This window comes from Cnephaeus nilssonii (genome assembly GCF_951640355.1).
Source record: "Cnephaeus nilssonii genome assembly, chromosome: 10".
Classification (NCBI taxonomy): domain Eukaryota; kingdom Metazoa; phylum Chordata; class Mammalia; order Chiroptera; family Vespertilionidae; genus Cnephaeus; species Cnephaeus nilssonii.
The window spans coordinates 30,525,772-30,551,169 of record NC_137081.1 but is presented as its reverse complement, the minus strand read 5'-3'; the positions used below and the strand labels follow the sequence as shown (position 1 = coordinate 30,551,169).

Here is a 25,398-nt window from a genome sequence, read left to right as displayed (position 1 = left end):
TGGCTGCAGCCACAGAGACCAAGAAGCCGCCTGCCCCATGATCCCAGGCTGCAGCCAGCCTCAGAAGCCTCAGGTCCGCCTGCCCAACGTCCTGGGGAGACGGAGAAACTGGGCCCCAGCGCCTGAGGCTGGCTGCAGCCACAGAGACCAAGAAGCCGCCTGCCCCGTGATCCCAGGCCTCAGCCAGCCTCAGAAGCCTTAGGTCCGCCTGCCTCACATCCACCTGCCCCACGTCCTGGGAAGACGAAGAAACCGGGCCCTGCGCCTGAGGCTGGGTGCGGCCGGGAGACGAAGAAGCTGCCCGTCCCATGATCCCAGGCTACAGCCAGCCTCAGAAGCCTCAGGTCCGCCCGCCCCATGTCCTGGGGAGACGGAGAAACCGGGCCCCAGCACCTGAGGCTGGCTGCAGCCATGGAGACCAAGAAGCTGCCTGCCCCGTGATCTCAGGCCTCAGCCAGCTGGAGAAGCGGTTCACCCCACGTCCTGGGGGAGACAAGAAACCAGGTGCCAGTGCCTGAGCCTGGCTGCAGCCCGGGAGATGAAGAAGCCGCCTGCCCTGTGATCCCAGGCTGCAGCCAGCAGCAGAAACCTCAGGTCCGCCTGCCCCACCTCCTGGGGGAGACTGAGAAACCGGGCCTCAGTGCCTGAGGCTGGCTGCGACCTGGGAGATGAAGAAGCCGCCTGCCCCGTGATCCCAAGCCGCAGCCAGCTGGAGAAGCCGCCCTCCCCACGTCCTGGGGGAGACAAGAAACCAGGTGCCAGTACCTGAGGGTGGATGCGATCTGGGAGATGAAGAAGCCACTTGCCCTATGATCCCAGGCTACAGCCAGCTGGAGAAGCTGCCCACCCCATGTCCACCCACCCCACGTCCTGGGAGAGATGGAGAAACCGGGCACCAGTACCTGAGGCTGGCTGCAGCCCGGGAGATGGAGAAGCCGCCCACCCTGTGGTCCTGGGCACCAGTACCTGCGGCTGGCTGTGGCCTGGGAGACAGAGAAGCCGCTCACCCTGTGGTCCAGGTGCCAGCACCTGCAGCTGGCTACAGCATGGTAGATGGAGAATCCGCCCACCCTGCAGTCCCAGGCACCAGCACCTGTGGCTGGCTGTGGCCTGGGAGACAGAGAAGCCGCCCACCCTGCGATCCTGGGCACCAGCACCTGCGGCTGGCTGTGGCCTGGGAGACAGAGAAGCCGCCCACCCTGCGGACCTGGGCACCAGCACCTGCTGCTGGCTGTGGTCTGGGAGACAGAGAAGCCACCCACCCTGCGGTCCTGGGCACCAGTAACTGCAGCTGGCTGTGGCCCGGGAGACAGAGAAGCCGCCCACCCTGCAGTCCAGGCGCCAGCACCTGCAGCTAGCTACAGCCTGGTAGATGGAGAAGCCGCCCACTCTGCAGTCCCGGGCACCAGCACCTGTGGCTGGCTGTGGCCTGGGAGACAAAGAAGCCGCCCACCCTGCAGTCCTGGGCGCCAGCACTTGCAGCTGCAGCACAGGCGAAGCCCCCTGACCACCATCCCCTAAGGCTGCAGCCAGCCTGGGCGCCTATGGCTGACCAGAGGGAGGGAAGCCTGGATCCTGGGTGCCTGTGGTCAGCTGGAGGAGGGAATCCTGGGTACCAGGTGTGGGCTGAGGCAGAGGTAGTTAGGGGCAATTAAGCCAGCAGGGGAGCAGTTAGGGACAATCAGGCTGGTAGGCAGAAGCAGTTAGGGGCAATCAGGCAGGCAGGTGAGCGGTTAGGAGCCAGCAGTTCTGAATTGTGAGAGGGATGTCCAACTGCTGGTTATCCCATGAGGGGTCCCAGATTGGAGAGGGTGCAGGCCAGGCTGAGGGACACACTCCCCGCTGCCCCCCCCCCCCCCCGTGCACGAATTTCGTGCACCGGGCCTCTAGTTAATGTTAATAAATCCTGCCTCTTGTGGCCCATCTGTGTAGAGTGGGATGCACATGATGGTTTTCTAGAGGAGAAGCATTTGTGGGATTATCCGAGCTGCCAGCTGAATGAGGAACTTTTTTCAAGGAACACCATTTTTGCTTGAAAGAATGACAGACAAACTGGTTCTTCAGACTTGGGTATTTGGCAGACATTTCCTCAAAAATTAATGAGGGGAGCCCGCCACCTCAAGGAGAACAACGGATGGTATCTATTATCTATCTAATAATAGAGTAGTATGCAAATCATCACTCCGCTACACTCACAAGCCATGCCCACCATTCAATCTGAGTGAGTATGCAATTAAACTGAAAACATGGCGGCAGCCCCGCCCCCCAGCCTCTCCAGGTCTCTGGGAGTTGGAGAAGTCAGGCGCCAGCGCCTGAGGCTGGCTGCAGCCACAGAGACCAAGAAGCCGCCTCAGGTCCGCCTGCCCAACGTCCTGGGGAGACGGAGAAACTGGGCTCCAGCGCCTGAGGCTGGTGGCAGCCACAGAGACCAAGAAGCTGCCCGTCCCATGATCCCAGGCTGCAGCCAGCCTCAGAAGCCTCAGGTCCGCCTGCCCAACGTCCTGGGGAGACGGAGAAACTGGGCTCCAGCGCCTGAGGCTGGCTGCAGCCACGGAGACCAAGAAGCCACCTGCCCCATGATCCCAGGCCTCAGCCAGCCTCAGAAGCCTTAGGTCCGCCTGCCTCACATCCAGCTGCCCCACGTCCTGGGAAGACGGAGAAACCGGGCCCTGCGCCTGAGGCTGGGTGCGGCCGGGAGACGAAGAAGCTGCCCGTCCCATGATCCCAGGCTACAGCCAGCCTCAGAAGCCTCAGGTCCGCCCGCCCCATGTCCTGGGGAGACGGAGAAACCGGGCACCAGTACCTGAGGCTGGCTGCAGCCCGGGAGATGGAGAAGCCGCCCACCCTGCGGTCCTGGGCACCAGTACCTGTGGCTGGCTGCAGCCCGGGAGATGGAGAAGCCGCCCACCCTGCGGTCCTGGGCACCAGTACCTGTGGCTGGCTGTGGCCTGGGAGACAGAGAAGCCACCCACCCTGCGGTCCTGGGCCCCAGTGCCTGTGGCTGGCTGTGGCCTGGGAGACAGAGAAGCCGCCCACCCTGTGGTCCTGGGCATCAGTAACTGCGGCTGGCTGTGGCTTGGGAGACAGAGAAGCCACCCACCCTGCGGTCCTGGGCACCAGCACCTGCGGCTGGCTGTGGCCTGGGAGACAGAGAAGCCACCCACCCTGCGGACCTGGACACCAGTAACTGTGGCTGGCTGTGGCCTGGGAGACAGAGAAGCCGCTCACCCTATGGTCCAGGTGCCAGCACCTGCAGCTGGCTACAGCATGGTAGATGGAGAATCCGCCCACCCTGCAGTCCCGGGCACCAGCACCTGTGGCTGGCTGTGGCCTGGGAGACAAAGAAGCCGCCCACCCTGAAGTCCTGGGCGCCAGCACTTGCAGCTGCAGCACAGGCGAAGCCCCCTGTCCACCATCCCCTAAGGCTGCAGCCAGCCTGGGCGCCTATGGCTGACCAGAGGGAGAGAAGCCCGGATCCTGGGTGCCTGTGGTCAGCTGGAGGAGGGAATCCTGGGTACCAGGTGTGGGCCGAGGCAGAGGTAGTTAGGGGCAATCAAGCCAGCAGGGGAGCAGTTAGGGACAATCAGGCTGGTAGGCAGAAGCAGTTAGGGGCAATCAGGCAGGCAGGTGAGCGGTTAGGAGCCAGCAGTTCTGAATTGTGAGAGGGATGTCCAACTGCTGGTTATCCCATGAGGGGTCCCAGATTGGAGAGGGTGCAGGCCAGGCTGAGGGACACACTCCCCGCTGCCCCCCCCCCCCGTGCACGAATTTCGTGCACCGGGCCTCTAGTCAATAATAAATTTTGAAATGTCAAGAGAAAAAAATCAAAAAAACACTTGTATCTGCGACTGTGAGTTTGATAGCTTCCCAATACCTAAAGACTAATAAATTGTATTAAATAATACATTTCTTCAAAGCACTAGATGAGATGTGCTTGACCCCTTAAATTGTACTTGTCTTCTGTCCATGATCTTGTGTGTCCTGTCCAAGCTAATCTAATGATGGTTTCATTTCTCTGAAGAATGGGTCTGGAGCTTGTGGGCCAAGAGAGTATAAGAAGCAACTTGGGAAATAATGAAAACATCTGCCCTGACGCCATGTCTCTCTCCTCCTGCCGTCAATGTTCAGCCTCTCCCTTCCCTCTACTGGATCCTTCCCATCTGCATTGTAACATGCTCAGGGCTCCCGCAAATGAAAACAAACCAAAAATGCCCTGTTTAGCTACCATCCACTCTCCTCTAGCTCACAGCCAGGTCTGTGGAAAGAGCTGTATGTACTTATCAGCTCCATTCTCTCCCTTCCTCGTGCTCCTCAACCATTCAGTTTGGCCTTTGCCCCATCAGTCTGCTCTGCAAATGACCTCTGACCCTCTGATCCCTCAAGCCCTTCTCACTTCCCACTTCCACTGACCAGGCCTCTCTTCACCTCTTACCTACACTTCCTCCTCCCTACCGCCCCAGGTAGTGTCCGGGGTCAACAAAGAGGGCGGAACTCCCACAACTTTCCGTTACATGGACATAGAAGCACATATATAATTCAGAAGGATGTGTGTTTTATATGTTTATTTTTTTCTGAAATAGAATCACACTGTGCACATTACTTTGCAATTTCCTTTTTCCATCTGACATTATATCTTGGATAGTCTACAAGGCATAAAAATCATTTCTAGATCCACCTTTAAATTTTTTAAAATTCTGGCACATAATTGTATGTGTAAGAGTCATAACTACTAAGTAAGTGTTAACAATCGGAACAAGTTGTTCCATTTTCATAAATTAGACAGAAAACATTAGATTTTGCACCCGGGGGTCCTGCTGAGTGTGTCCAGTGGAGCAGGACTCCTGCCGAAGCTGTAAGTGCAGGGATTTCAGCTCAGTGTGAGGGGAAGGCCCCTGCCCGACAGAGCTGCTGTGTCTTCGGAGGCACGAAGCAGCCAACTGAAAACAATGGCTCCCCTATCTATCTATCTGTGTTTTGGGTCTAAATGTTACATTAAAGAATATTTTACATTTCTGAGCAAGATGACGTTTGACTCTAAGGCTCGGAAAGTCACTTTACTGTTTCCTGCAAAGCTGTCACCTTATGAGTGACAGCCACATTCCAACAACAGTGCCACTTGCTCAAATGATTTTTGGAAAATTTCCTTTAGTCTAAGCATCTCTCACTTTCTAAATTTTAAAGGCAATTTAAAAAGTAACACCTGCCCTCGGTGGAAGCTGAGTAGAGCAGGTCACCCTTGCTAACACTCTGCAGTGAATGGTCAGGAGAGTCCAGGAGGTGCTGACCTGATTCACTACAGAGTTGAGTTGGCCTCAACTGCCAGATCCTTTCCTTATCATCTCCCATCTAAACTTCTTCTAGGGCCCTAGCCGGTTTGGCTAAGTGGATAGAGCATCGGCCTGTGGACTGAAGGGTCCCAGGTTCAATTCCAGTCAAGTGCACATGCCCAGGTTTCGGGCTTGATCCCTAGTAGGGAGCATGCAGGAGGCAGCCAATCAATGATTCTCCCTCATCATTGATATTTTTATATCTCTCTCCCTCTCCCTTTCTCTCTGATATCAATAAAAATATATTTTTTTAAAAAACAACAAAACAAATTCCTTCTAGGAACCTTCTGAAAACTCTAGTTATCACAAATATTTTCAAACACTATCCTCTTTCAATAAAAATCTGCAATGTTGCAAAAAGCCCAGAAAATTAAAAGATCTCTATATTCCTTCATTTATAGTAGACTATAATTGCTTTCACAGGGAAATTTCCATAAGTTGAATTTCCGTCATCCACTAGAACAGCTGAACCAAATGAATTTTCCCTTGCAATACAAAAATAAAGGGATTAATAACAACAACAAAACCAAACACACACACACACACACATACACACATACACACACACACCAAAAAAACCCAAAAACCCAAAGGGGTAACACAGGAAGGGAAAAACAGATCTTGAGGGACATGATGACAAAAAGTTATTGAAATTAAATAAGATATTAACTCAAAATATAATTTAAAAACAGCACTGAAGGGCCAGGCACAAAGGTGGTGTCTTACCACAGTCCTGAGAAGCCTGGGTCAGGGAGCTGGCTTGGCAAAGGTGGCCCTCGGGCCACCAGGCCTGTTTTGGAAGGTTAGCAGGCTAAGATGGATTCTTACATTTTTAAATATTTGAAAAAAAATTTAGTGACTCATAAAAGTCATACAAAATTCAAATTTTACTATCTACAAATAAAGTTTTATGGGAACACAGCCACAGTCTTCCAGTTATGTATTGCTGATCGCTACTTTGAGTGGTTGAAACAGAGACCTTGTGGCCTGCAAAGCCTAAAATATTCATTATCTTCCTCTTTACAGAAAAAGTGTGCTGATCCTCGTTCTAAACCAGATTTTACTGCCATTAACTCTCTGGTGACCTGCAGCTGGCCCGCTCCCGCCTCGGCCACCTTTGCGGAGGAAGGGCCTGGAGGAGTTGCTGGCCTGGCTGCGGGCTGAGGTCCAGAACTGTGCTTGCCCCCCAAGCCAAGTGAGCCAGAGCACTCACTGGTGCCACCTGCAGCCCGTGAAGACAATGGCCTGAGGAGGGACCACCACTTGTAGGTCTCACTCAGCACAGCTGTCCTCCCTGGTGAGGGCTCTTAAATGAACGATCTCCCCATCGGATGACATCAGTGGACAGAAACCTGGCTTTTACACACCTTTTAAACTGAAAGACGCAACTCCAAATAAAAAGGCATCTCCCAGCCTACACTCCCCACAAAACAGAAAGAACACAAGTCATTTAGTGCTACAGAGAACTACGGAGGGAACCGGGTATGTTTTTTCTAGGTCTGAAGGGAAAACAGTGAGAAGGCATGTCATCTGAAAACCCCTCTCCAGCCGATGAGCCACCGTTCTCTATACCACTTCACGAGACATACCCACATTACCTCTGAACCTTCACACTCTAAAACAACATGTAAGCAGATTTTTCACAACTGGGGAAACCCGGATCAAAAGAATGCAGAAGAACCAAGTAAACTGGTTAGTACTGCCAGCTCTGAACCACACCCTGTACTTGCACGCTACAGATTCTCACCGTGAGCCTCATGCCCAACGTTCCCACCATTTAAGGCAGGTGGAGGCCCCTTCAAAGCAAAAAACTCCTGTTGAAGAATTATCTTTCGACCTTCCAGAAATCCCCCAAGTGCCACGGGGTGTGGCATCCCCGTGCTGGTAGCAGCACGCACACCCGCCATGTGGCGGACAGACTTCAGACATGGCCCCACCAGTTCCCCCCTGAACCTCCTGCTGGTGGAGTCTAACTGCCATCCCACACCCCGGGCTGGTCCTGGGATGCACCCTGAGCAGAGGCCGCAGAAGAGATGTTCTGAGACTGCTGAGCCCAGAAGAGGATCAGAAGCTGTCGCTTCTTTCCTCTTGGAGCCCAGCAGCCAACTGATAAGGAAGTTTAGGCTAGACCCGGAGTGATCAGAGGCCCGTGGAGAGAGGCCCTGGAGGGTGCATGGCCAGCTTGGACACAGAAAGCAGCAGCCACATTCCATCCCGAGCAAGACCAGCAGAAAACCCTGCAGCTGAACTCCAGCCAACCTACAGAACCGTGAGAAATGCAGCAGGGAGAAAAATCTCCTTTTCCGGACTAACTTTTCAAGGCAAGGAAGGGACTCAGAATAGTCTGACACAAGTTTCCTATGGGTGTCAAGAGCCTCCAACTTACTTCATCATCTTCATCTTCATCATCATCAGATTCAAGAACACCATCCGGGAACTCTTCTATAAAGAAAAAAATCCATGAGTGACTGTGAACACAGTTGGGAGCCTTGGTCAGCAAAATCCTTGGGGCTCTGCAGAGACCTGTAAACACCCTAGTGAGAATAAGTTCCATCACAGCAATCATGCTCCTGGTACCATTTCAGCCATAGTTTGATTTTAAATACATCTCTCCATTTTTTTTTTTTTTATCAGAACACACTAGTAGTTGCATGAGAAAAATTAAAAGCCAACAAACAATTTCAGAGGAATTCAGGGGAAAGTAAGCTAGTATTATTGCTAGGCCTTGTGCTAGATACTGCCACACATGTTATTTCACTCAATCCTAACGAAGATTTTGTTGCCTCTTATCCCCATTTTATAGCAAATGGAGACATAGAGGATAAGGGACTTATGGTCACATTCCCAGTAAGTCACAGAGCTGAGATTCAAAATTATTCTGATTTTTTAAAATTATTATTACTTTAAAAATATATATATTTCTTTATTGATTTCAGAGAGGAAGGGAGGAGAGATAGAAACATCAATGATGAGAGAGAATCATTGATTGGCTGCCTCCTGCACGCCCCCTACTGGGGATCAAGCCCGCAACCCAGGCATGTGCCCTTGGCCGGAATCGAACCTGGGACCCTTCAGTCCGCAGGCTGATGCTCTATCCACTGAACCAAGCCGACTAGGGCATGATTCTGGTTTTTAAACCCATGATTTTTCCACCTTCCGCAAAGGGCCTGCAAGCAAGTGGCTTTCAAAATGGAGGTGCTGCGATGTTCATCAATGACAAACCATTCTTTTCAAATATGGAAAAGACTTAAAAAAAAGAGAGAGAGAGAATCTTAGACATTTCATGAGGCCACAGGCTAATCCAGGGGGAGTGGTCCTGGCAGGTAGGGTTCCTGAAGGCTCCCGGGGTTCACTGCTAGATCTTAGAAGAGTTTACAGAGGAGGAATACATTAGTAGCACAGTGGAGTCACAGAAAGAATGAGCCTCTATTTCTTTGTCTGTAAAATGGGAATGAGACCACCTACTTCCTAGGGTTGTCGGGAGGCTCTGACAACACGCCAGAACTAAGCCACCTGGCCCAGGGCCAGGTCCAAGCAGGACTACATAGAACCTGGTTACTTTCCCTCCATGAAGCCTTCCTCCGCCCCTCACTGAGCAGCCGCCAGCGTCTCCCCTGAACACACTCGGCATCTGCCTACAACCTGGTCATATCACTGCTTTTGGACAATCCATGTTTACTAATGATGGCTACTGACTTGTCTGGGTATCTTCCTCACCCACTGTACTGGATAGTGAGTCCCTGGGGACACCGCCCCTGACTTACTCATCTCTGTATCCCTTCTGCACCTTCCTCATTATCACTCATTTCTTGAACAGATGACATGAAAGTAAAGAATGCCTGAAAGAGGAAAGGAAGTCAAACAGGAAGTAGGAGGAAAGAAGGAATCAAAGGCTGTTGTTCTTGAAGAGACTGGTGGCAGATTCACCCTAACTAATCAAGCCCCAAGCCATTTCCTAGAAGGGAATAGGCACAAACCTTGGGACAGCCCAGCCACTGTCCGTGAAACAGCCCTCATTCTAAAGGGAAGGCCCACTTCCACCTGAACATCTTCCTCTGGTTTTCATGGAAATGAGCCCCGGCCTGAAGGCAGCCGAGCTCTCAGACTCCTGGCTGCTGTCCCCCTGCCTCCTGTCCATCAGGAGCCCAGTGAGGCCCTCCCTGTGAGCCCTGTGAGGCCCGCCTGACGTAGCTGGCCCGCAGCAGCAGGACACACCTGTGGGGCCCGCATGCCTCCATGCCTCTCTTGGGCCGAGCTGTCGTCATGGAATCTGTTTAGTCAAAAAGCCACTCTGCAGACAGGAGGCTGTTGTCACTGAAGCGTAATTACCTAACTATTCCCCACAGGCCCCGGACAGCATGACCGAAGTCCACCTTTCGCAAAAGGCCTGCAAGCAAGTGGCTTTCAAAATGGAGGTGCTGCGATGTTCATCAATGACAAACCATTCTTTTCAAATATGGAAATGCCTTTATAAAAAGAAGCTTAGACATTTCATGAGGCCACAGGCTGGTACAGCCATATTCCCATCCCTGAGCCCATTGGTTCAGACTCATCCTATCTCAGAACAACGCAGTCCTGGGAACTGAAGTGCTTAGAGACCTCGGCTTTCCTCTCTGGGGGAAGGAGACATGAGCCCTGCCCCACACTGTTCCCGGTTGTGGCTCCCCAGTAACTACCAGGGCGTGCCTCAGCAGCTGCCAGTACCTTTCCTTCCCTGAGAGGCCGGCTCTGGCTCTGCCGTGACCGGTCAGGCCTTCCTGTCCTCTCTTCAGGGACCCGCCAGTATCTGCTCCCCAGCTGAGGGCGGGGTTACCCCCTAGGCCTCACCATAGCAGTCCTTCCCCCTGTGTGGGTTAGGTTCCAAAATGTAGCCCAAACTGGTTTGGCTCAGTGGGTAGAGCGTCGGCCTGTGGGCTGAGGGGTCCCAGGTTCGATTCCGGTCAGGGGCACGTACCTTGGTTGCGGGCACATCCCCAGTGTGGGATGTGTGCAGGAGGCAGCTGGTCAATGTTTCTCTCTCATCGATGTTTCTAGCTCTCTATCCCTCTCCCTTCCTCTCTGTAAAAAATCAATAAAATATTTTTTAAAAAATTGAAAATTTATTAAAAACAAAACAAACAAAAACAAAATGTATTGGAATCTCTGTACTTGAAGATCTTCAAACTCTATTGGGAAAACAGCGCTGGAGGACTGAGAGGGACTTGAAAACATGAAAACGCAACCACAGGTTTTTATGTTCACTCAGCTAAAACAAGGCAATGCCATTTTATGGAGCTTACACTAGTGAGCTGCTGCCTCCCCTCTGCTGTTAGTTTGCCCTTGAGGAGGAAGCCGCCTGGACAGACGTTCTCCAGCCCACCTCCTCCAGGTCCATCATGTTGCTGGTGTTCACTTGTTAGGGTATTTGTGCTCGTAAGCCTGGCCCTCCATCCAAACGTTCGGCTTTCTAACGTGGTGTCAGAGTAGCAGACTCCTGGGGAATCATCTCTGGGCCCTGCCACTGTCCTTTGGATACAGAATAACTCAGGTGCTTGAGATAAAAGAGAAATACTTCAAATAGTCTTCATTTAAACTGGAATAAAGCAGGTATTTCCCAAGCTTTTCCCAAACACACAAGGTTACACAGCCCAGCTCTGCCCAGATAACTTCTTGCCAAAGCACATCCCGGACAGAAACGTACACTGACCCCTCCCTGCTCACATTCTTTGGCAAATTGGTCCAAGTGCCAGTTTTAAGGAAGGAAAAGAGATGTTTTCTAGCCAGAGATGGAGAGTGAGGGGCCCACCCTGCTTCTTGGCTGCCAGGGAGGTGGAAGGCTGAGCAGGAAACGGAGGTGGTGAGTGTCGGTAAACTGTAACACCGTCGGCCCTGAAGGAGCGTCCCGACCAGCAGGACCCTGCGGCTGCAGAGGAGCCCTGGCCCGGGAGGAAGCCTCAGCAGGGTGGTGACCCTGGAGAAGACAGGGAACAACTTTCCCCGGCCATTCGCCACCTTCCCAAGCTGGGGCTGCTATCCACAGAAGGTTAGGGAGTAACCTCAGCCGGGACTGAGGTTACTGAGGGTAAGGTTTTCTTTCACTTAATTTTTTTATTATATCCACCCAGCAGAATGGAGGCTCAAAGTAAGAATCAAAGTTGTTGCAGAAAATAAAGTCTATTCCTGTCCGCCTGATCCTGGGATGGATTGTACTTGCTCCATGAAAACCGGAGCAAGATGTCCTGGTGGAAATGGGCCCCGGCCTGAAGGGAGCCGAGCTCTCAGACTCCTGGCTGCTGCCCCGCTGCCCCTGTCCATCAGGAGCCCAGTGAGGCCCTCCAGTGCCTCCCCCGTTTCCAAGACAGGGATTCGCTACTTTGGCTGCACTGGGAATCACCGGAAGCTTTAAACACCATTCGCAGCTGGGCCCCCAGAGGTTCTGGTTTAATTGGGGGTGGGGGTGGGGGCTGCCCTGTGCAGCCGGGCTGTGCACCGTGAGCTGGAGGAGCCACCTGCAGGCTTCTTCCAGGGCAGGCATCTGGCATCTCTCTGCCTGGCCTCGGCCAAACCGCTGACTTGGGGTCAGAGCAGAGATGGAGAGATTCCTTTTCTACCTTGTCCGTGTGCCGAGTAGATCTGTGCACTTGGACTCTCAGTGATGTGACTGCTGGGTGTCCAGGAAGGACAGGTAGAGAGACATAAGTGACGTTTGGCCCCTAGATGCTGGCAGTGCCAGGTGCCCCTGGCACATGTACAAGTCAGGATTCCACAGAAAGCGCTAAGCATTTCCCCACCACCCCAGTCCCATCCAAGGCATCCCTCACCAGCCTTTCTGCTCATTATGGGATGTGGGTTGTCATAGTAATGGAGGAAGCTGGACAGAAAGATCACATCCTCCCATGCTCTCAATGGCAACATAACTTTTCCTGGAGTGAATGAGTGCATGTGAAAGGAGGATCACATTTTCTACAGTGGCGCTAGGAAGATCGGCATCTGTCTTCATTATTTACCCGAGGACTAGGGGAAGCCACTCTTTGGAGGTGGGGGAAGAATTAGGAGAGACCCACATAAAGGGAACTTACAGTTAGAGAAGAGTTTTGCTATCAGCCTAAAGCAGTGATGGCGAACCTATGACATGCGTGTCAGCACTGACACGCGTAGCCATTTCTGATGACACGCGGCCGCTGAGGTGGCCGCATGCCGAGGATGAAACATTTGCTGCTCCTGAGGATGAAACATTTGCGAAATAATGTTTTTTCCTCAAAGTGACACGCTACCCGAGTTATGCAGAGTTTTTTGGCGAAGTTTGACACACCAAGTTCAAAAGGTTGCCCATCACTGTCCTAAAGTGTGATAAGTGATTGTTGATTTGGGGACAATGTGGCCTTCACTGCCTGGTTGAACTTTTGTTTCTGGGTTCACTTGGGCTCTTGAATAAACTCCAAGATATGACAAGCCCTCTCATATCTTTCTGGCACATGTGAAAGATTCAAAAGATAGATTATAGATTCTTGCATCAAACAGACCTGAATTAAGCTGTTTGATGATGAATTCGATCTGGCGGATCATTTCCGCGTTGCCTTCTTTCATGAAGCAGCGAAGGATGTCTTCCATTCCCTAAGGCATTGGAGAGAGTAACCGTTAACATGTCGTAGTTTCAGCTAATCCCCCCAAACACTTTCTTCTATTTGCACAAAGAAAATTCCTCAGCTCAGTATTAAAAATTATTATTTTTTTTTTTTTTTATAATGCACAGTGAAAGTATTTCCTTTTTGGTTGATTATCTGACCCAATCACATTTAGTAAAAAAAAAACTATCATACAATTTTACTGCATAAATATTTCCTTTAGTTTGGCAATATGTTGTTGTTGTTTTTTGGGGGGAGGAGGGTCTTTCCTGTGTTTTCCTTAAATGTATACACTGTCTTCTAGATTTTAGGGCCAAATTTGGTCTTTGAAAAGTAAAATCTATGCTCAGGGAAATAAATGAACAAATCCATACACATCCCCCAAACCCCAAATTTACACGAGTCATTTAAATTAAAAAAAGAATAAACCAAAAATAAACCTGCTGGAAACTTTCTAACACTGTGGTTCTTAATCATTGAAGAGATCCCTTGAGAGTCTGATAAAAGCTACAGACTCTCATCAAAAAACTGCAAATATAGGGTGTCCCAGAAAAATGTATACACACGCTTTGAGTAATGATAAAGGCTGTGTTTATTCAAATACATTTCATTTTCAAAATTGAACCATCGGCTGTTAAAGTGTGTGTCCATTTTGGGGGACATCCTGCTGTATCTAGTGTACAATTCTGGGAGTTCATCAGCTATCTAAGAGCCCTCCGTGGGGCCGGCCCAGGAAGCCCTCGCTCTCATAGTGACAGTGGCACTGACGGAAGCGGACAGGTCTCAGAGTGTTTCTTACCATCGCTCTCGCTTCCTCACGAACGGACGGGATAGAGAGGATGCTGTACAGCGCTCCATTCACATACGGCTGTATCTTTAAGGGGAGAAGAAAACAGTCATTTGCAAGTTCTCACATACTATACAACGCAATTATCAAACAGCACACTTGAGACGCTCCCCACACTGTCTTTGATAGGAACCCCTTTCCCATCCTCATGCTACTGTCCTTGTTCAGACAACATGTCCATGACCTAGTTCAGTGGTCAGCAAACTCATTAGTCAACAGAGCCAAATATCAACAGGACAACGATTGAAATTTATTTTGAGAGCCAAATTTTTTAAACTTAAACTTCTTCTAATGCCACTTCTTCAAAATAGACTCGCCCAGGCCATGGTATTTTGTGGAAGAGCCACACTCAAGGGGCCAAAGAGCCGCATGTGGCTCGCGAGCCGCAGTTTGCCGACCACGGACCTAGGCTACATCGAACTCCAAATGAGTCTCTACCTTTGATTCGCACCCTTTAATCCAACTGTCACATCACTGCCCAAATCCCTGCTCTCCCTACCCCGGCCACCCGCCACAGTCTACCTGGGCCGTCCGCCGTCTCACCTCCTTAGTGCGGCACGCAGGACCCTTCGGGGTTTGGCCTCTATCGCCTCCCTCCCTGCCGCCATGAAGTGCACACTGCAGAGTCCACACTGTGTAGGCGACGCCTGCACCATGCTGAGACATGCCTTGTGCCTGAGCCCCGGTTCTAACAGTTCACCTTGTTGGGTGCACTCCCCACTGAAAAGCTATGACTCCTCCTCTCACACCAGCTCAGACATGTCAGAGGGAGCACTTCCTGAGCTCCGGTGGAGGCTCTGCTCTGCCCCTCACGTGCCTCCACCACTGGACTGGAGCCGGTGTAGTTGAGATTTATACTTGTTTCTCCCATTTTACTCACAGAGGTGCACTTCACAGGTGGCAGCGAGCTGGAGGCAACCAAAGCGGGCAGCCCTGGGGAGAAGGCAGCCCTGGGGAGGGGTAAGCTCTGGGGAGGGGGCATCCCTGGGGAGGGGGAAGCTCTGGGGAGCGGGCAGGGAAAGTGGGAGGGCTGCGAATGGAAGCCCACACTGCAGTAGTGAGAGCTGTTCATTAGAGATGTGTACAGAGCAACACAGAAAGGTCCCGAAAACACAGGGAAAATGTAAGAAAAGTAATGAGATATAGATTGCAACACTATTAATATAAAATAAATACACATAATACTAATGCATTTTCAGACTACCTACATGTCCACAGACACATGTTAATCACAATAGAGGAATATCAACATGGGGGGAATGAAGCACCATGGAAGACAAGGAGAAAAATAACTCTTAGGAGGCAGCCGGCACAGGCCGGTGCTGGTGGTGTGCCAATAAGGGAGGCATGCTGGGAAGACTTCCTGCTCCTGAGTCTAGAATTCAGAAATTATGAAAGCTCTGAAGCAGCTTATACAAATACTCGCAGAAGGGAGAGTGTGGTAACTGTCCTTGGCCAGCCCTCCCCAAGCCCTCGTGGCTGAGTACCTCGTGGTTTTCATGGCCCAGCAGATCCGAAAGAACTTTCAGCACGAGGCCTGCCACTGAGGCACACATGTTCTTCCCTTAAGAAAACAAAATAAAACAAAACAAACATGACGTGTCTAAACTCAGAAGCACAGTTCCAGGTCAGTCAGACTTGAATACAAATCTTGGCTCCTCTGCTTATGAGCTGTGTGACCTTGGGTGAGTCACTTAACCAACCTGGGCCCCTGTTTCTTCCTCTGGGAACCGTAGATCATTAATATCTACCTCAAAGGGTGACGTGGAACGAAGTACAGGAATAGGCCGGCACACCCCTGTGCTCAGCAAATGGGGTTATTTTCCTTCAGGCAGAGCACAAGCTCCTCATCACAGTGAAATTCTGCCTCACACAGACCATCACCATCAAAATCACACAGGTCATCAAAACACTCACTGCAAATAAACCAATGATAATAAGAAAAGCTGACTATAAACTAGTAATGGTTTGAAGCTATGACTTTGTACACAGGCTAGTTTTAAAACAGAAGACTGAAGTAGTCATTTACTCAGTCAGCAACACCGTGCTTCAGATCACAAAGCATCCGAGGGTGAAGGAGCTGCGAACAAACAGCCCTGAGCCACGTATCCACGCAACCTGACAACACTGGGCTACTCAGCTGAGCTCAGCCACAGGCTGGCCTCAGCACCTCGTCTAAGGAAGCTTCTTCACCACAGGGAACACATCGCTTAAGTGGGACGGAGCCTGTAGAAAAGCTGACATCATTACCTTTATTGATCAAGTACCTGAATGACTTGTGATTAAGGGCAGGGAGCAGGCTCGGCCACCAAATACATATATTGCATATAGGTGGTTATATATATGGAAATTTATATATATATATATATATATATATATATATATATATATATATATATATATATATATAAATAAAACATTCTTTCCAAGGCCAGACTGGTATTTTGGCTTCAGGGATTCACAGCTTGATACCCAGTTGGAAATGCTTTACACTCCTCCTGTCTCCGATTTTCTACGAGGGAGACTAGAGGAAGCCATGCCAGGCTCATGGGTCATCAGATTCGAGGGTCAGGACCTCTCCCCTCCTGCACACTGGAGCCTGGAGCCGGGGCCCAGGCCGGGAGGCTGTGAGACCTGCACTCCGGAGGCAGAGGTTCATGAGCAGGGCCACCGAGTACTCCAGCGTGTAGTCGGACAGGCAATCGGGCTCCTTCAGAATGTCGATCAGCCAGAAGATGAGGCCATCCTGAATCATGGCTGTCTGCAGCGGGCGCCTGGGAGGAAACAGCCCACAGGTCAATTCATGCTGGTGAGAAACTTCATATAGGAGGACACAGCAACAGCAAGGCATGTCAGAGAAGACCAAGTGCACGAGATACTGAGGCAGAGGAATATTTCACTGTCAGACCCATACAACTGAAACAACAAATTCTTTACCTTTCATGGGTATGATTAAGAGTTTAAAGAAAGATAAGGCAGTAAGGAGGCCTCCTACTTTGAACGTTTCCTTTCCAATATTTAAAATATTTATTGATAGCTTTTGATCTACTTAACCCAGGAAGCAGAGCCATAGAAATAGTTCACTGACAAACAAATATTTACTGAACTCTAGTCTATTGTCATCTAGCTTAGGCATTTTGCTCTGTGAAAAAATAAAGAAAATATAAGAGAGAAGCAAAAAACCAGCTCAATGCCGTTTTGATTCAGATCTCTACAGAGTAAGGATGACTTAGTGACCTGGATAATACAATTTACACAGAACTATATTCCCCCCAAAGTCCAGGTGTCACAGCTTACAAAATGCAGTGCCTCGTCGGAATGTGCCATGGTGCCTGTCAGCACGCAGGCCTTAAGAACTGATAACACTGAGCCTGATACCACCATGAGAAGTCGTCTGAATTCTCTGAAAATCAAAGCAACGCTGTGCACCTCCTGAGGGACAGGTCCTGGTGAGACTGCCAGTGGACGGCACCTGCTCGTGCTGGTCTTCGCACCCACCGGTGACCTTTAGTAGCATACAGCGAGGACACACACTCCTGGTAAGCCTAACTACTTTCTACCTTCATTGTAGAGACCCTGGAAAACATTAGCATGTTTCCAGAACAAAAAGCTCAAATGACTGTTTGGAGGAAAAGGAAAAATTGGCAGTAAATATTTGCATTGCCAGGCGGAAGTATTTCTTCACCTTATCTTAGCTGTTATTTAACTAAGCTATTGAATTTCTAAAAATTTTCCGGTCAGCTATTATCTTTTTAAACAAACAGAAATGAAGTGTTTATGTGATTTGAGGAAGTAATAACTCTGGAGATTATTCACAGTTCTTTTCAATTCATAGAGTTAGGACAAGAAATTTTCATTGGCAGGAACTTGGCAAAAAGCAAGAGCTGACTACGTGCCACTTTTTCCCACCAAGCATACACACACTTAGATTGTCACTTGGCAGACTGGCAGGTCACCCACACTGATGGGAAGGAAGTGTGTTCAGAAGAGTGCTGACCGTCAGGAAAGGCTGGGGACTCAAGGTGCTAGAATTTTTAATAAAGTCAAAGAGAAAGCGAGGTGGTCATGAGAGACTGTGGATGCTGGAAGAATCAGCTTAGGATCCAGCAATTCTACTCCTAGATACCTTCCCAGGAGAAATGAAAGCATGGCCACACAAAGACCTGTATGCTCCCTAGCTGGTTTGCTCAGTGGATAGAGCGTCAGCCTGTGGACTGAAGGGTCCTGAGTTCGATTCCGGTCAAGGGCACATGCCCAGGTTGTGGGCTCAATCCCCAGTAGGGGGCGTGCAGGAGGCAGCTGATCAATGATTCTCTCTCATCATTGATGTTTCTCTTTCTCCCTCTCCCTTCCTCTCTGAAATCAATTTTAAAAAAAACCAAACATATATAAAAAGATCTGTATGCAAAGTTCACGGGGCATCATGCATAATAGCCAAAAGTGGAAAGAACCCAAATATCCACTAACTGAGGAATGTGGTTTCTCCACATAATAGAATGCCATTCAGCAATACAAAGGAACAAAGCACTGACACATGCTATATAACGTGGATGAACCTCAAAAACACTGTGCTAAGTGGAAGAAGCCAGTCACAAAGGAGCCACCTTATCTGATTCCAGTTAATCAAACATCCAGGACAGGGAGGTCTACAGGAAGTAGAGTCATGGGCACCTGGGCTCAGGGTCAGACTGAGGAGTGACTGTAAACAGGCATGAAGCTCCTTCTGTGGTGATGGGAATGTCCTAAAATTAGACTGTGGTGACGGCTGTACAACTCTGTAATATACTAAAAATCACTGAACTGTACACTTAAAATGGGTGAATTTGGTGGTATGCAAAGCACACCTCAATAAAACTGGGGATTAAAGAAGAAAGCTCTGTGAGGACACCAGACCTGGCTAAAGAAGGGGTGCCTGACTTTAAATTTCTAATGCGGAGCAGTTCCAAGTCACAACGGGGTCAGGGCTGAGACCCCATGGTGTGTTTCTGGGACACATGGACAGGGTCCTGGAGCCGCCTCGCCCACCTGCTGTGACTGTTCATCATGGGACACGGGACTGTCACCATAGGAAGGCTGAGGCTCTGTGAGGCTGAGACACAATCATGCTCACTAGGAGGCTACAATAGCTCTTTTAAATCATCTTCATCCATCACATTCGAGGTGAGCTTTCTAGCTCTATTTTAGAAAGTCACCAAACCTGCCCTAGGTGTTAGCTGAAAAATGTCATCTGCCTTTTGGGGTGTCATCGGGCTAAATAAACACAAAACAGCGGCTTCTGAAAACCCCACTTGGATTTTGCAGGAGCTGCTGTGACCTGCTGCGCGGTCAGCACCTGAGGCTGAACTTCTGCAAGGCCCCGAGCACATTCTCCCGGGTGACGACGTCCTTGTCTTCCTCCTTCAGCCTCTCCTCCAGCATCCGCAGCACCTTCGTGCTCTGGGCAAGGTAGAGGCGACCTGGTAACACAACAGAGATGAACAAGTAAGAGGGAAGACTGCTCTTGTGTTAAGATCATGCTCCAAAACCACTTTCTATGAAACCTTTGCATTTAGCACATGCAGAGCTTGTATAATTTTAGATTCTAAAAAACTTATCTATAAAAATAAAAGTGTAATATGCTAATTAGACTGGATGTCCTTCATCCTTCGGGACAAACTTCTGGACAAAGCTGGGGCTGCGAGGGAAGCCCGGGTCCCGGGTGCCAAAGGGAAGTCGGTGCCAGCAGCTGGGGGAAGGAAGGCCTACTCTTGCACGAATTTTGTGCCATCGGGTCTCTAGTTAACACATATTTCTTCTGCAAAATTGGTTTTAGTCAATCAACTATCAAGTAATAGAAAACCCCTTCTTGTAATCTAAACCTAATTTACCACTGTGTTCTTGTGGGGAGCTTTGTCCTTTATTCACCTGAAATCTTGAACCCGAAAGTCAGATCGAGGAGAAGAACAGGGAGGGAAACTTGTGGGTCATGAATCCATTAGCAGTGCTTTCTGGCCACACCCCTTGCTCCTTCTGGACGTGCCCATGGCCCAGAGAGGTTGGGGACCAGACCTGGAACCCTAGAGTAGGGCTTGAATTATCACTAGCCTGTTGTTGGCTTGTGGCTTGATACAAATGCTAATTTTGGACATTAATTTCAACAGTATTATATAAATGGTCCCTGGCACATACCCTGGCTTATGATAACTGTTTACTAAACAGATGAAAATTGTACAAATAAATGAAGGGACACATTTTTGGAGTATCATATAGTCATAATTTGAAACTCTCTTTAGTCACTCTAAAAAGAGCTCAAATTAAACTTGGAAGATAACGACACTTTGTAAAATCATTTGAATACAGTCACACTGGCATGTTATCTTTGGAGCTTTTAAATCTTCTAGTCTTTTGCAGAAAATGATGCAATTATTGGGATCAGCTTTAATTGTGTCACCAGCCTTAATGTACTGACATAGAAAATTGTAGAAAATGTATTATATATTATATAGCTGAAGGCAATCCAAAAAGTACAGTTATAAAACCAGAAAGCTTATAAAGTAAAGCCAGAAGGCTTACAAAAGAAACTCCAAAAACGTCAAAATTTGCTCTGGCATAAAGTAGAGCAATATGACAACATCCAATTTTCACAAAAAACCTTAGATGCTTTAAACAGGCATAAATTGAGGAAACATACATCATCTCTAAAACAGTTGGAGACGAATGTCCATTTTTAAAGGGAAAAAAAAAGCATCAATAAGGCCTAGCTCTTCTCTTTGAAGAAAAGCTGGCGTCTCACCTTCTGCCAGGGACGCGATGGCGTTGATGAGCCTGGCCATGTACTGGCGCACCACGTCGCTCCTCCCGTGCAGCAGCTGCAGCACGCTCCTCTGCGGGCAGCAGAGAGGCAGGGACAAAGGAGTCAAAGACCGGGAGAGACAAACGTGGCTCCTCCGTGGGGCCGCTGTTGTCTTCCTCTGCACATTTTATTACAAGTGAGACCAACAGACTAAAGCTAAACAGTTGGTCTGGAAATCTTGATGGCCAACTGATTTTTCCTGAGATTTGATGAATATCAGTCATTTAAACTTTTAAATTAAAAGAATTATATGATGGGTACTCGACTTATCAGGGTGATCACTTCCAAAGTTATATAAATGTCTAATCACTATGTTGTACACCTGAAACTAATATAATACCGTATGTCAACTGTAGTTGGAAAATGAAAAAACTTATTTAAAAAATGACTGATACAAAGGCAGCAATATGGTTTTCTCTATGGTTGATGTTTTTCCAGGTTAGGATGACAGAACCAACACACACTTCTAATTTGGCTCCCTGAAGCCACAGTAAAACTACAGTAAATGGATTTAAAGAATGACACAAATTATCAAGATTAGAGAGAACAGCAAAAGAAATTATAAGAACACAATTTTGGAAGTGGGAATACAGTTGGAAAGACTTAGCAGACTCAAGAATGCCATGTGGGCAATGAGGAGGTAACCCCACTTACATCACTTAATCCTCAAAGGCTCAAGACGTGAGAAAAATAATTATGAATGAATGAAAGCTGTTAAAGAAGCAGCTCATGCTGCTCCTCCACTACTGTCCTCCTCTCACCAGAGGTCGGGGTGCTCTCTTGTTATGGTAACAAAGGTCTCTGGATGGGGACACCAGGCCCAGGTGAGCAGGGCTTCTACACCAAAATGGGGGGTCTAAAGAGCCACCCCCAGTCCTCTCCCCCTACCTGGCAACCAGAACACTGGCAACCAGACCCTTACCCTTTAGGAGGAAGATCAGAAAACTCTTATTGGAGGAAAATGTCTGGCCCAAGAGAAAGAACTACAGGTCCTGAAATCGGCGGCCCCTGACACATGGCCCACCTGGCTCACCCCAGTGGGGGTCTCTGACTACAGTCCCTACCCTCATACTCAGAATTTCCAATAGGCTTTTCAGTCCTCCACTCTGAACATTAGGAGATAACCAAGGTCTACCAGAAGTCCAAGTTTCTAACATGGAAAATAGGGCCAAGATAAATAGGGGTAGGGGGTTAGTGGAACCAACTTAGAAGAAATGAGACTAGGCAAGGATAAGAAAACTAAATATAAACAAAAAGATGTCACTAATAATACTTAAATATATCAGAAGTTAATTTTATCTACAAAACAACAGAATGCTATAAAAAAGGAAATGAAAAACTCAACAGAGTGGTTGGAAAATAAAGATGAAAAAATCTCCCAGAAAGTGGAATAAAAAAAAAAAAAAGGAAAATATGAGACAGAAGATAAGAAAATGAGAGAACCAGTTCAAGAGGAGGTCCAACACTCAGAGAGAGACAGAGAAAACCGAGGGACTCACCTACAAAACAACTCAGGAAAGTTCCCAGAACCAAAGCTGTCAGACTGAAAGGGCTCGCCACGTGCCCCTGTGAACCCAGTACACCTCATGAAAGGTATGCCATAGGGGGTAGGGCAGAGGTCTGGAACTGGTTCATCTCACTCCAAATCCTACGTTTTTCCACTAGAACAAGCTGGCCCAGAGCTACATACAAATACGGTGTTGGACACATTTTAAGGCAGGCCCAGGGGAAAAAACACTGAATTTGCACCCTGGCCGGTGGCTCACTTAGTTGGAGCATTATCCCATACACCAAATGGTTGTGAGTTTGATTCCAGGTCAGGGCACATACCTAGGTAGCAGGTTTGATCTCTGGTTGGGGCACGTACGAAAGGCAACCGATCCATGTTTCTCTCATATTATGTTTCTCTCTCTTCCTCACCCTTCCTCTCTCTGTGTAAAAATCAATAAAAACATATCCTACAAAATAAAAAAGAAAGAAAGAAAGAAACACTGAATTTGCTTACCTACCTTGCCGATCATAAGTCATGTTGAGTTTTCAGGGCTCAAGATAAACTAGGGTGAGGAAAAGACTCGGGAATTTGAGAAGAGGAAAAATGGCAGAACAGAGCTCCAGAGTTGAATCCAGCAGTTCTAACTTGTTTGGACTCTTTATCAGACGTGAAGAGTGGGCTGACATCCAGGGTGAAGAGCAGAGCTAAGGAGCTCAGGCTGACATACAGTCGCCAGGTTGAAACATGCAGAAATGGATGTCTCCCCAACTGCTAGGACCATTCCCGAGGAACGAAGGCCCTGCTGGGCCCCGGCCCATCTCTCACCCACCTGGCTGTGGCCATGGCAGTCCAAGAGGTCGTTGCTGATGTAGGCTTGCAGCACGGTCTCCCTCTGCTCTCCGGGATGGGATGTGGTCAAGCGCTGGAACAAAGAGAAGCAACAGTAACAAGTCTGACTGTGGAGGAAAATGTCCGCAGAGTGGGTATGTTTTAAATGGCAGTCCCAGTAACTAAACATTTAACTAAACAGAATAAGTAACATCCTGCGGAGCGAGGTAAGCAGCCAACCTATCCACTAATAAAAAATTATGATGTACTTTTAAGTGGATGATATGGGAGATGTAGGAGTTAACCTATGCATATGACATTTTCAGGCAAGTGGGAAAATGTCTGGATTGTGCATGTATAGATAAGGGAGCACTCACCAATGCCTGGAGAGGATTTTTAAAAAAATATATTTTATTGATTTTTTACAGAGAGGAAGAGAGATGGATAGAGAGTTAGAAACATCAATGAGAGAGAAACATCGATCAGCTGCCTCTTGCACACCCCCTACTGGGGATGTGCCCGCAACCAAGGCACATGCCCTTGACGGGAATCGAACCTGGGACCTTTCAGTCCACAGGCCGACGCTCTATCCACTGAGCCAAACCGGTTTCGGCTGGAGAGGATTTGTTGTTGTTGTTTTGCAAGAAGGGGCTCAAGAGTTGGCCTCTGAAGGGTGAGCAGACTGTCAGCCAGCACAGGGGATGTGAGTGTGGTGGGGAGTGTGGGCCAGCTCAGGGCGGTGGGGAAGTACAGGGGCGGGCACAGGGGAAGTTGTAGAGGGCTCAAAATGAACGCCATGCCAACAAAATAGATTTTATCCTATTGGGATTGACACAGCAATACTGTGTGTGTGTGTAGGGGTGGCTGGGTAGAATTTTGTAGATTCTGAAAAGCCTAAGTCGTGCTGTTTTAAGTTAGAATTTCCTTACTGCCCGTAGGGCTAGAAGGAAAATGGAGCACGGGGAGCATGGGAAATGGTGTGTGCTTGTGCATATAGGCGTGGACCGGCATGAGTTTAGGATATAAGAAAACCACATGACTAACGTGAGCAAATGTCCTTACTTTTGCAGGAAAATCTTCCTAGATAAAGATCTCTGAGACTGCAGGCCCTGCTCTGGCCGAGGACAAGCTGCCGTGTAAAGGACAAGGGGTGGCGGGGAGAGGTCAAAAAGAGCCGCAGAGCCCCCAGAACTGAAAGACGGAGGCTGGTGTCGCTGACAGACTGGGCCAGCATAGCCAAGGAGGGAGGCCCAACCGGGGGAGAGGACTAGATTAAATGAGGTGGTGCCAGGCGTGTCCCATCTGAGGGTGCCACCCTTCTGTCCAGTTCACTGAGGTCAGGTCTGGGGCACTGGGTGGGGTGAGGGGCATGGGGCTGGAGTGGAGATGCTGGAGGGGGCACAGACAAAACTGTAAGACACCTGTTTATTTTTTCTGGAATATCCTGTCTCACCAAGAGGCTCAGGAGCACTGACTGATCGGAAGAGCCAAAGACAAGAGGAGTTTGCTCGCCTGAGCGGAGAGGCAAACATCGGGGCAGGGGTGGCCACAAGAGATAAATCACGCCGCCACACCCATCTGGTCAGCTCCCGAAAACACAGCAGATGAGCAGACATCGCGCCTGACACAGGACTCCTCCTGCTGCTCCTGGTGCCTCCTCGGAGCACTCCAGACCTGGTCGCAGGAAGCACGTAGGCCTCGGAAGTGCAAGAGAGACCTTTTTCTATACAGTTGGGGAAATTGCTCAAGGGCACATTGATGCCAAGGCACCCTGAAATTCGGGGGTCCGTGAAGGAGTCTGACATTATTCCAGGGTGAGTTGGAATGCATCGTCCAGTTCAGCAGCTAACCAGTGTTAGCTTAGACCTACAGTTCTCAAAGTGTAGTCTGGGGAACCCAGGGTTCCGAAGCCCTTTTGGGGAGTCTACATGGTCACCACTGTTTTCATAATACTACTAAGCATACTGTTGTTTTCACCCACAATCTCTCAGAGGCTATGTGAAGTGTTACTCTGACAAATCGAACGCCGGAGCAAATATGAGAATCCAGCTGTCCTCCACGAAGCCAGACAAAAGAAATCCACAAAAATATAAAACAATGCTGCTCTTCTAATTTTTTTTTTTGCTTTGGAAGATATATATTTTTAAATAGGTTGCTATATCCTGGGTTTATCATTGTTCATCTTAAATGAATTGATAAGGATACATTTTATAATTTCTCAGTTTTAATTTCTAACACTGTAAATATTGGTAAATAAAATTCACGTAAACTAAAGCTCTTTGGGGTCCTGAGTAATTTCTGAGAGAGTAAAGGGGTCTGAGAGCAAAGAGCTTGAGGACCACTGACTTACCCATGATCGACATGAAGCGGGGGGGAGAGAAGCAATAAGTTAGACTCTATTTTCCCTTACAGGAATGGTAGTGGTTTTCACCCTGAGGCCTGCTCGCGTGGCCGGTGAACACCAGGGG

General features: G+C 48.9%; 1 protein-coding gene across 2 annotated transcripts in view; it reads right to left on the bottom strand.

Annotated features, from left to right (window-relative positions):
- ARMC9 (armadillo repeat containing 9) overlaps nt 1–25,398 on the bottom strand; it is a 109,138-nt gene that overhangs the window by 45,712 nt on the left and 38,028 nt on the right. For both annotated transcript variants that reach the window (XM_079781956.1, XM_079781957.1), the window contains exons 12-19: nt 22,932–23,024; nt 20,551–20,641; nt 19,111–19,234; nt 16,413–16,552; nt 15,266–15,342; nt 13,731–13,805; nt 12,830–12,920; nt 7,714–7,769 (exon numbers count right to left, since the gene is read on the bottom strand). In XM_079781956.1, coding sequence (XP_079638082.1) covers nt 7,714–7,769; nt 12,830–12,920; nt 13,731–13,805; nt 15,266–15,342; nt 16,413–16,552; nt 19,111–19,234; nt 20,551–20,641; nt 22,932–23,024 — 747 coding nt within the window. The remainder of the gene's footprint in view (nt 1–7,713; nt 7,770–12,829; nt 12,921–13,730; nt 13,806–15,265; nt 15,343–16,412; nt 16,553–19,110; nt 19,235–20,550; nt 20,642–22,931; nt 23,025–25,398) is intronic.